We start from the raw sequence: 12459 nt of genomic DNA, 5'->3' as shown, positions 1-12459 counted from the left end.
AGAACACTTTATTAAAATGCAAGTTTTTCAAACCTTATGTATCAAAACTAAGGCCACAGCTAATGCTAACACAAAATCAAGAACCTCAAATCAAGAAGCTCTTATAATATRATACAATTTAGAAATCTGCAATAAGGCTATTTTACAAACAATTACTCAAACATTCTGAAATGCAGCATTACTTACTTGTTCTAAAATAAACTATCAATGATTCCAGTGATAATATTTAATGATACAAAGTACTGAATTATCAGTGTATGTAACCCATTTTTATTTTGGTCCAGTGACAAAGGTAACTTTTGGCATCACTCCAGCTCCTGAAATGAATGAAAGTACAAAACATTGTAATGGAACCTCCAACAACTCCTCCTTTTGTGCTGAGTTAATTTCTTTTGTTCTCATGTTAAATATCTCCAGTCATAATAGCAATAAATTCTTCTTGATTGACTGAAAAAAAAAAAAGAAATTAGTTACACAAACAGTAAACAATAACAAACCATAAAATAAAATGCATTATCTGTGCTTTACTTAAAGGCTTTTCTATTATTATTTGTTGCATCTGACCCATTACTGTAAATGTGTACAAATTTGCTTCTACAACAGGGGTTTTGTACAGTTTTTTTCATGTAACATGAACTCAGAATGCAAGTTTTATTATGTSGAATACTGAAACCAGAAACTAGATAACTTATAACCACTTATTTCTAATTATGAAAGTAAAAATATTCTACAAGTAAAACATGATAGAAAAAAAACAAACTGAGACACGTAAAAAAGACGGCAATGCAAAAACATAATACATTATTATTATTATTTTAACGGTCTATAAAAATGTTAAAGATGGTATCTAAATTTTATTAAAGAAGCATTTCTCAAGCAATAGTAACTCAGCTAGTTATTACTGAATTCAGTTTTATTCTTAAAATCATAATTCAAAATATTTACATCTAAACCATCACCACAGATTGAACCATGCTATTCCTCTCTCCCTAACGTGTAACATTTACCAAACACAAAACAAGTTTTAAGACAATTTTGCAATTATTCCATAAATTAGCTAGAATTAAAATGGACTTTTGATGAGCCTTTCCCCATCTGAACTTTCTCCATTCTTCATTTATAATTAACAGAAATTTTACACAAATGCACTTGAAGAAATTAAGTCATAATAGTAAATTATTTAGCAGTCATTAATTATTTTGCTTCAGTAATATCTGAGGTAATGACCTTACCCATATATTAAAACATAGCCACTGTAAAAGAGTTAACCAATGGACATGTTCACATGAATGCAACTAATTACCGTAGTYGGGAGTGATTAGAGTAAATCAGTGGTATGAAAAAGACAAGACACATATGAAGAATTCTCCCCAACAATTATCCATCCCAGYCAACATGCCCAACGTACTCCTGAACAAAGCATTACAAAGCTCTACATTTACAGCTAGAAAAAAAATGAATAAATTCAACCATGCTAAAGAATAAAAAAAAAATTAAAAACCCAAATATGCCCTGCTGTGATGCATGCAAAAAATATGAAACAATTAGATTTAGTCTAGCTTAGGGCCCTACGCTCTGAAATACCAGTCCATCACACAGCTACACCTTGTTCCAAGACACAAAAATACTGTGACTGTATCGCTTTAAAAAGCATTTCCACAGCTTTATCACAGCAGCAACACAAATTCAAACATCCTCTCCAAAACAGACTCCAGTTTACAACACCCTTGTTAAACCATGCTGCAAAGTGGAAATACAACACTGTAACTACAAACAAGTTCTAGAACATTCAAAGAAACTTCAAAAAGCAGTGCAGTTCATTCCCAGTAACTAAAGTAATCCCTGTTAATCCTCTTCAGATGTAAGACCTGTTCACAAATTAAGCACATGAAAGCAGAAGCACAGTTTTTCATGGCATCAGATTTCCCTCAACTCCATTACATAAGTGATCATAGAAGAGTAAACTAGAATCACAGCTAAGATAAAGAAAACACTGACTTAGAATCCTGAGAGTTAAAGGCACAGTTTTTTAGTGGTGGGTTTGGATATTTTTCTTAATTCTGTGCCAAAATCCAAGACACAAGACTGGATAGTGTTTCCTACAGATGCATCCACACATGATCAAAACTGACACCACAAAGTTTCCAAAGTTAGTTGTGCTCCAAACCAAAAGAAATTCCTAAACCCAGGAATACCAAACTAAGACTATTTACATTTTAAGGCAGRCAAAAAAAAAAGTCAATTATACTTTGTTTTACAGAAATCTATGTAAAGCCTACCAGAAGATCTCAGTAGTTTTGCTGAGAACATAAGGGCTCATGTAACCTAAATATCACACAGGATTTCACATTGAGCAAAACAGTATCTCAAATATAATAAAGGTGTTAAACCAAAAGTGGTATTATTCCTGTATTTGACATATCAATTAAAAATGCTAACAATTAACAGTTTCAGATTTGAGGGCAGACTTCTTTGAGGGCAGGAAAAGGAAAATTAGATGACAGGAAGATTTTGTAGCATGACCCAGATGTTTGAAGAGAACATTCCTATCTTAAAAAGCTAGGAACAGCTTCAGTTTTCTTTAAAGAACAAAAACCATACAGAACTTCAAGGAAAAAGAGTAGTATATACAAACATGCTGTTAATCTTCCACATTCAATCTTGTGCTTGATTGGTCTAAGAAAGACAATAAATGGATGACTAAACAAGAGGAAACTGACCCACTTAGTCTCAGCTGATCCTTTTGATTTTTTAAAATGTAACATTGACACAAAATAGTTACGGCTCCATAACCCTCCGGAAAGGAGCTAATGGTCTATGTTCCATTTGTAGTACCCAAACAGCCATGTGACAAAAGAACATTGATCCATGATTCTCACATCTCATTTGGAAGCTCTAGGAGATTAACACATGACACAACATGTTTGCAGATAGAATTCTACCTCTACAGCTACAGCTTCCAAAAAATAACACCTATGTCAAACAGCAGAAAGGCTGACAACACAATTTTTCTACTAGTGAGAATTTTGAGCCCAACAAACGCTCACAAGCATAAATACCATTGTCATTGGAAAAAATGAWAATTGCTAGTGAAATCTCAGATATGAGTCACCACCCTGAAAGAATGGTGTTTGATGGACCTAGACAGTCTTTACTGCATCAAGTGAGTGGTCCTCGAAATTCAGATATTAAGATTTCTGATGTAAAGATAAGGTATTTTGAAATTATTGAAAAAACTCTTAATTTAGTATTCACAATGATTTAATAAGTGTATTATCAAACTGGATTTGCTAATTCATTTTTTATCTACCTAGTAAATCCATTCTGCAGTGTACACTGTATGAACCTTGTCAATTGCACAGAGCTATTTTTCACGCTATGCTTTTCAGCACTCCAAGGCTCAGAAGTATGCTAAAGACCCATCCGATACTGCATAGACCCAGGGCACTTACAGCATGATTTATTAGCTTAATGCTCCATATCCAATGCTGAAATCGCAACAGCGACACATTGCCACTTAAGAAATATTGAATAAGTGATCAAAAGACTTCCTCTCAGCACTTTTATTGATTTATAAGGAAATAAAATGTAATGTAGGTACACAGAATCTCTCATGTACCATTTCAATTACTTCCACCTTCAGGTACACTTTCACTCTTTTTAACAGACATTAGTTGGGTAAGATTTGGTGGTGAATCAACTTGATTTTTAGATTCCAGGACTAGTAGCTATCAAAACTAACAGTMTGCATTATTTGTAAGGCAAATATGTTTGAGATGAAAGTAATCTATAAGGAAATTAAAGAGGATATTTCCACAACAAAATACCACCTAAAAAGGGGATAAAATTAAGAACAAGATTTTACGGTATTTTATTTGCCAACACATACTTTCTCCATCTCCATCCTTATCAAATTCTTCAATCATAGCCCGTAGCTCTTCATCAGACATATTTTCACCCAGTTCTCTAGCAACTCGGCGCAGGTTTCTGAGACTTATTTTACCAGAGTCATCATCATCAAACAATTTGAATGCCTTGAGTATTTCTTCTTGTGGGTCTCTGTCCAATATCCAATCTGTCACTGCAAAAAGGATACTTAAGTCAGACTAAAATATTTTGAAGGGTAAACTCAGAATGAACTTGGCAAACTAAAACACTATGAAGAACACACATCTAATTTCACCTGTTCTTACTTTCCTGTATTTCAGTTCAACCAGCATATTTGTTGTCCGACCACTCTCTCAACTCTCTTTTCCCAAGCTGAGTTGCTCTTTGTGATATAACAGTTGSAGTGGAAAGCTGTTTGGCAATTTTGACACGGTCACACTTTCCACATATTTTCCAACAAGAATTTCCAACAAGAGGCACAGGATGCCTCTGTTTCAAAATCCTAAATTTTCAGAAAAAATACCATCATTTCTTCCAGATGAAGAKGTGATCTTTCTTTACTTTGTCTTCATCAGGATAGAATTTTGAGATGGGTAGAAGACTGAAACCGTAAGTGAAGAAAAACATTCACATGGAACATCACTTTTAAATTCAAAACCACACTAACACAAGAAGCCCCCATAATCAACCAAYCAATCATATACACTGGCCCCCCAACCCCAAAACGAAAAAAAGCCTAAGCATAGGGTCTATAAAAAGGATGCTGCCAGGAATTGCAAGATGTTTATTCTGAAAGGTTTCTTTAGCATTTATTATTTTTTTTATGGCAATCACTTGTCAGTTTCTGCAAAAGAAAAGACAAATTTGCCTCATGAAATATTTTCTGGTAATTACTTCAGACCAACCAACAATAATCTATCTCCACATTTTGTACCTGCTAGCCTAGTATTACAGGGCTAGTCTTGTATTATCAAGCCATTAAAATCACAWCAACACCGCTTCTACATAAAGAACCACTTACCATCTGTTACTGGTTGCAGATGGAATGTCTGCTCTGGCTTAGCAAACTTGTGAGAAAAGAATCTTTTCATGCYTATATAAGCCAGCTACAGGGATGAAGCTTATATATCTGCAGATTTACCCTGAATTTATCTATTTTCTTTTAAAACAACAGTGCTGCATGACAGCATTACATCATTTGAAAAATGCTACCCTTTGTGGCAAAAAGACAACTGAAAAACAATAAAATGTCTTTAAATATGGAACTGTAGAAGACAAAATATATTTACATCTTTATATATTTCCACTGAATACCAAATTAAGAGAAATGGATAGCTCAAGAATTGCTTAGCTATATTCAGCATCTCTTCACAATTAATGTCTCAATAACCTGTTTTACCTAACATCCCAGTCCTTCTGCTAAAAGTGGTATCATGTTTAATTCTGTGTCAAGGTCATATTGCATCACAGCAGTGCTTTAATGCAATTCACATTCTGTGACAGGTTCAATCCCCTTCCAAGTATATATGRTGCTTTCTACAAAAACTTTCCTAGCTTCTTGCAGCACTTAATGACTGTCCATATTGATAACCAAGACAGAATAAGGAAACAATGAACAGGACTGAACATCGGCAATCTAAAAACATAATTGCATGGTATTTACATACATTTATGCAATATTACAGCATAATGATGTATTTTTAAGGGTAGCATTGCTATCAAATAGCCACACTCATTTTCTTTTCAATACTTCCATACAGGCTTTATGAATCAGAAGAGAATAATGTTCTCTAACCTGGAATAAAACTGCAAAAATATTATCTGTCATGAACAAGACATTTTGTCCAGTATTAACCTATTGAACAATTCAATATTGCCACACTTCAATTARTAAGTGCTTTAATACATTAAGTAGATCGATATTTGCAGCCAAGAGCAAGTACTGGGGTTTGGTGTTTTGTATCATAAAATCTACAGAAATCTAATACCTTGAAGAAATGGACTATCATGAGCATAATGAACTATAATGGAATCATAAACTAGTGATATAAAGCCATACATGGAGAAATCCCACACTACTTATTTTTTAGTAAACATAAATTGTATGCAAAAGCACAAATTATGTGTAATAAAAATCCCCTAAAATCTTCAAAGAAACTTAAAGTCTAAAAATTCTGAAGATCACTGCATAGTCAAAGTACATTAAATTGCACAATACACTAACTTCAGATGAAAGAAACAACTAAATCTACTGGTTTTATCAACAGTTCAAAATCCTTTAAGTACATTTAAAATCTCCTTCAATTTCTCTAACCTTTTTTATATATTAAGATTGGTCAGCTTACACTTTCTCTGTGTATGCACTCCTTCCCATGAAATTCAATGCCAAACACTTTTTCATAGCAGGACGAAGAATCTTACAAAGATCCATAAACAAGACAAGAACATCCACACTTTAAAGTAGCATTTATTCCTCTGTTTAAGGTTGAAAGATACTGTGTGTAGCCTACTTCCTTTTATACTGTAGCTATAATTCACCTCTACATATCAAACTAAGCATTCAAAAAACAAATATTTATCTTCCTTTACTATTGGCCTAATATATTAAGAAATACAAAATGAAATCTCCCACTTCTATTTCTTAAAAGTACTAAATAAACCGAAGAAGTCCACGAAGTATCGCTATGAAACTGTAGGCACTACTATAGGCTAAATATCTCTAGATGTAGACACGCAATCAAACACATACCAACTTCATTAAAATCTTCAAAGGTGATCTTGCCTGTTGATTCTCGATCATAATCTTTAAGTATTCTCAGGACATCAGCTTTTTTAACATCAAAACCCAAGGCTCTCATTGCCACCTTTTGGAATAAATAAGAAGTGCAACCATAGAAAAGGATCAAAATACAGATTTAACATATTTTCTTTTTAATTTCAGTAACTACCTTCTTGCCCAAAACAGAAAAAGCTATCAGTGGTTTAGTAACAGTAATAAATATAATGAATAAAAGGAAAAGAGCTTTGGATATTAAAACCATGCAGAACAACTATCAGGAAATGGAACATCTAGTTACAATTCTAGAGCAAGGATAGCCTTTACCTTTTCAGGGATTTTACAGATTGGACCAAATGCATCGTAGGACAAGTAAATTTATTCCTCACTTCCAAAACCACTTCAAATCTTATGCTTCCTAAGACAAAACTGAAAATCATTCTGCTAATTATTCCTCATTATTCATACAAAGAGTGCGTATATTCATGGATTTAGAAGTCCTATAAGACTTTGAATTGCTTTTCCAGTGAGCCACAGAAGCCAACTTATATTTTCCATTAGGTGAGGAGTCCACATTTAGTTTCCCATTTCACCTAAGATGGCAATTTCTCATCACATACTACCTTAACCTCCTCTGAACATCAATACAGGAAAGTCATAGAAGCAGTTATTAAAAAATGGATGCCATATGCTGGTTTTGTAGAGGAGGTAGATAGCTTTTTTCTTTATGTATTTCTGCTCTTTCACAGCATTAGCTTCAGGGTGACAATATTTGATTAGACAGCTAAGAAAGAGCTTTGCAAATAATCACGACAGCTGGGAATSCAAAGCATAACATAACCAGGAAAAGCATATTAACAGCTCCAAAACAGTCCCCAGCATAACTATAGTCACAGCAGCTTCTGAAAAGATAAAATACCTGAACTCTGAAATAAAGATAACGGAATTGTTCTACCACACACACTCCTGTAACAGCAAATAAAGTAAAACCTTTTCCTTCTTCAAGTTACTTGTTAGAGCCAGAATGTAAAACCAGTACACTGAATTAGGCATTCTTAAAAAAAAAAAATAAATCTCACCCTACATGTGACTGAAACACTGCCCTCTTCAAAGCCACTTTTTGTTCTCAATGCCATAATTAGAATAAAAACACATGAAAGATTTAAAGTGTCTTCAGTGAACTTCATTTACCACTCTGTCCTCAGGTGGGAGGACTCTCTCAGAATGACATCCTAACCTCCATCTGCTAATAGCTAATATTAGGAACATCTCTTTTTGGGAAGGRCAACTACTGAGCCTCCCATACAGAGCGAAGAGCACACACATCTTACCTCTACAAATCATAGGTTTCCTGTTGCAAAATACAGATATACTCTGGCTTGTAGCCACCAGTTTTACTAATCTGATTTACTTCATCTACCTACACATCTGAAAGCAAGATCAAGTTTAAGGTTATACAGTGTCTTTAAAAATAAGCAAACAGCTTGTCAAGAACTTTTCCCACTTGGTCATCTGTCCAAAATCCCTGGTGGGCAATTACAGCAAGGCTATTTACAATGCTAAAGCAATTCTATTACTGCATTAAGTATATGGTGTGGGAAGAAAAGTTTATTCTTACGCCAATGGAATACTTTCTGTTTTTTCTTTTTTATTTTCCCCCCACTCCTTTAACCCAGAAAGACATCTTGAAGGAAGCTTATAAAGATATAGCCAACATATTAAGAATGCACTATGGAACAGATAAGTTTCCTGATATAAAACTGCTTAAATGAAAGAAAAAACTCTTTACCTTTAATTCATGATAATTTATTGCTCTATCTCTGTCTGTATCAAACAATTCAAAGGCATCTTTGATTTCTTGCTTCTGTTCCTCAGTCAGTTCTCTTCTTTTCTTCTTTTTAGTTTTGTCTACTGAGAGTTCATTCCTATATAAGGACAAAAAAATGTAGCATAATAAGATTTCTATTGGGAAAATGTCACTATAGATAATATTCTCCACCAATARGAAACTCACCATAACTGCAGAAATCACAATCTTACCTAGGCAATATTCTCCCGGCTTAAAATAACATTTGAAGTAGACAATTCCCTTGTGAAATCTGAATGACACTTCCAGTCCCCCACCCAAAACAAAATCAGTGCAGACTTTTTTGTTAACAACAACAAAAAGAGAGGGCAGAAAAACTACCAGTTAAAAAGCTTCTCCAAGTTACAAACTAGATTAGCAGTTGAAATTATGCAGCTGTTGCAGTTTGAACTAATTTAATGGGGGGTGAAAGCCAAAAGCATCGCACCAACGATGTTCCCCCCCACCCCCCCCACCGGAGAGGCAGAAGAGAGAGCAAAAGCCCAATTAACACTAAAATTTATGACTTTTTGATAACATAACATAATTGAGAGAAAGATAGGTATGTGCTCCAGAAAATGATCAGACAGGCTGAATAACTTAAGTTGCAAAATAGATTTATTACTAAAAACTACTAATTTTTTAGTAGTTACTATAATTACTACCAGAGAGGTAGTAATATACCACACCAGAGAGGGGAACAGAGATAGGGAAAAATTTACAAGGAGAAGAAAATAAAAACGGACATTTTAAGACACCTGTTATTCTTTCCGGGACCCATCTCTTTCTCAGGTCGTTCCTTTCCAACTCCCATGCCTTTCCGCATGCAAAAGGGGGCAGGGATGAAAGCTTTAACATAGATCAAACTACTCCTTATGGTTATCCTCCAGCACCAAAGGAGAAGAGTCCTTACAGATCCAAGCTGTGGAAGGTGTTTTCCCAAGAAACAGTCAGTGTTTAACTGCTGATGGCATGGGATTCTTTTCTTTACTTTGTGGGAGAAAGGAAAACAGTTCACCCAGGCCGACTGCATTATTTTGGCAGCATAAGGCCACTATCTCAAATCTCCTGGCAGAACACAGCTTTTTCTAAGCATCCACTTGCTTCAGACGTGAGGGGGGGCCAAGCCTCTTCCCCCTTTTTAGCTTATAATCAGTCCAGTCCTCCAAGGCCAGGTTTTTTTTTTTTCCTCAGAGAAAGGTCGCTCTCCTTTTCTATACAGGTCTCTCATTGAAGAAATAGTCCTTTTGAGAACAYCTTGTTTTCTCCATGTCCGAGCACCACAGCAACAGCACCTGTCTTCTGCTTACTGTGATCTTGGGTCTCCATTTTTTTTCTTACATCTCCTCACCCTCCTGCTCTGTTTTTCCCCAGTGCATGATACTAAAACTAAATACTAACAACCTAAAAACTAAATGGCAGCCRCGCTCTATCTTGTTTTGAATTCCTCTTAAGTACAAGACCATACGTCATCACAGAGGTGTAACCAACCTGTGCAACTGGCCCAGGCCTGAGCAGCAGCCTGTCCATCAACCTCAGAGCCATAATTGATTGGCTCTAAAACACAGGGGGTAGGGCTCCTTTTGCTGGAGAAGGAGAAAGCTTCCAGAACTTCTTCACAGGAGCCATCTTTGTGGTTTCTTGGTCCCATCCGCCCACCACCAAAAATCAGACCGAGTAAAACCAGGACAAGCTGATGAAAACAGTTGGTTTCTACACTGTAGCTTAAAAAAATAAAATAAATTTGGAGACAATGGAGGCCAAACTAGGCCAGACAGTCTAGCTACTAAAGCTGGCATTAGGTGCCACAAATCGGCTTTGTTGCCTGTAACAGTTTAGAGATAAATGGTATTTGCAGGGTGTTTTTTTAAAATCCTTTAGATCACACACACACACACACACACACACACACACACACACACACACACACTGTTCTAAAGACTGTTTGCTCTGTTTTGGTATATACAAAAGACACAAGCCCCCAAATCAGCAAATCTTGCTCAAAGACAACCCCATTTTCTTTGGCTAGTCTAGGCATAAGTTGTATTTTCAGAGGAGCATAGTAAAAGGACAAAAGACAATAACYACAAAATATAAGGGAAAAACTGCAGCTGGGGAAGAAACTGTAGCTGCATCTAAGGAGACATTTTCCCAGCGCATGTGGTGACATGCTGGAACAATTCCACTGTGAGACCAAGGAGACTCCATCATCAGACGTTTTGGGAATATAAATATAAAAGGTGCTTAGCATCGTCAGCCAGCTTTGAATGGAAGCTGCTGTAATCAGAACATTGGATTAGGTGACTTCTGTAAGTCCTTTCTAACATAAATGTCTGTATAATTAATGTTACGCTCTCAGGAAAAGGCTTTTTATGCTTATTTGCCCATTTGCACCAAGAAGCAAAATGYATGCTGTGTCACCTGGTGTAAAATGTAAAAGATAACCAGAGTGTACAGAAAACTTTTCAATATTAACTTTCCMAACCTCCTCTAATGAGCTACTTTATGTCCTTCTTTGTTGACAATTGGTTAAYTTTAATCAAAACCTAAGGTTAAATGCTATCTATATTTAGCTTTCAAAAACCACTGAAGCAAAAATCCCAAATAGAGACAAGAAAAGTGCAAGCTGCATAAGTTGAACCTGCTTCGAACCCCAATACCCCCAAAGAGTAAGATGGCCTTAACAGACCAACTGAGACAGTGTGATTTCACACAGGCTTTGAATTACTACAGCTCTCGGAAGGACTAAAATAACTCTGAGCTGGCTACTTATTAGGACTGGGAGCGTAGCTCAGATCCAGGGAGCCCAGATTTTGTGAGCTGCAATGAAAAAATCCATTTACAAGTCTGAGAGCAGATTAACACCGAGCTCTCTTGAAAGAGAAGTGTTCATTTAGTGCTTAGCATAAAATGAATTTATTAAAAGACAAAGCAGTACTCAAAAAGAAGCAGTTTGGTGGCRCTTCTACAACTATTTTAACCATATTAAGCGTGAAGTTCTTAAAAATTAAGCATCACAGTTGCTATGTAAGCATAATAATTATGCTTGAAGACAAAAATTTATCAGGTCCTGGGATTCGTAAGCTAGGCCCATTTATGCAACAGCTACTGAATCAGTATTTATAAACAAAACAAAACCTAGAAATCTAACTTTACGCCTATTCATACATCTTTTGAAGGGACATCAAGCAACCTAGAAGCCAACCTCACAAGGCCAGACTCGCCCGGCCCTTCCCTCCAACGGCAGACGGACGGGACTGACCCGCATCCCGGCCGAAGGGATCAGACATGACCGGCTGGATGCCGCGGGTGACTCAGGCCCCGCCACAGTCCGAAGCGCCCCGCGTTCCGCCAGCATCTTCCCAACGRGGGCGGCGCGGCCCCGAGGGACCCCCGCTCGCACTTCGGGCCCCGAGMGGGGCAAGGGCGAAAGCACCCGGTTCATACCGACCTCAGGGCCAGGCTCATCGTGCCGCTGCCACCGCTGGACGAACCGCCCCTCCGCACGGCCCCACCGTGTCGCTCCCTTGGAGACGCCGCGCTCCTGCTTTGGCGACGCCGCTCACGCCGCGCCCCCACCGAACTGCCGCCGTCTGATTGGGCGCGAGCGGACAAACTCCCACCTCCGAGCCCCAGGCGCTCTGCTATTGGCTGAGACCCCGCCACTCAGGGCGGAAGGGGCGGGGCCTGCTGCGCGCGGGCGGTGGCTCCCGGGAGCATCTCCGGTCTGCAGCACCCGGGGCAACGTGGTGAAGTTTTGCTAAGGATGTTCCTTAATGTTTGATTTTGATTTTCAAGCCGAATCAACAAGAAAGGAGACTGACTCCGTAAAACAGATAGAAGGTAAGAAGCAATCTCAAAGTGATGTCCAGGTGTTAGAAAATTTGTCGGTGGAATTTCCGGCAACACTACTGACCAAGCTGCCCACCGACTCAAAAGAGGAGAACGA

General features: G+C 37.2%; 1 protein-coding gene across 2 annotated transcripts; it reads right to left on the bottom strand.

The window, feature by feature from the left end:
• Positions 1–247: 247 nt before the first annotated feature.
• Positions 248–12101, bottom strand: CETN3 (centrin 3). 2 transcript variants are annotated; one of them, XM_057373078.1, is made up of 5 exons: positions 11962–12100; positions 8454–8589; positions 6638–6752; positions 3890–4081; positions 248–447 (listed from the first exon to the last, which is right to left on the bottom strand). In XM_057373078.1, the coding sequence occupies exons 1-5, from the start codon at positions 11976–11978 to the stop codon at positions 404–406; spliced, it is 504 nt and encodes a 167-aa protein (XP_057229061.1). In that variant the 5' UTR covers positions 11979–12100; the 3' UTR covers positions 248–403. The 2 variants fall into 2 exon arrangements, with proteins under 2 accessions (XP_057229061.1, XP_057229053.1); XM_057373070.1 differs by lacking the exon at positions 248–447 and having other exon boundaries at positions 3816–4081; positions 11962–12101.
• Between the last annotated feature and the right edge of the window lie 358 nt (positions 12102–12459).

The sequence above is a fragment of the Malurus melanocephalus genome, unplaced genomic scaffold (assembly GCF_030028575.1).
Source record: "Malurus melanocephalus ecotype Western Australia unplaced genomic scaffold, MMel_1.1 scaffold_7, whole genome shotgun sequence".
Taxonomy (NCBI): domain Eukaryota; kingdom Metazoa; phylum Chordata; class Aves; order Passeriformes; family Maluridae; genus Malurus; species Malurus melanocephalus.
Note: the sequence above shows the minus strand (reverse complement) of the source record. Positions and strands in the feature narration are given on the sequence as shown.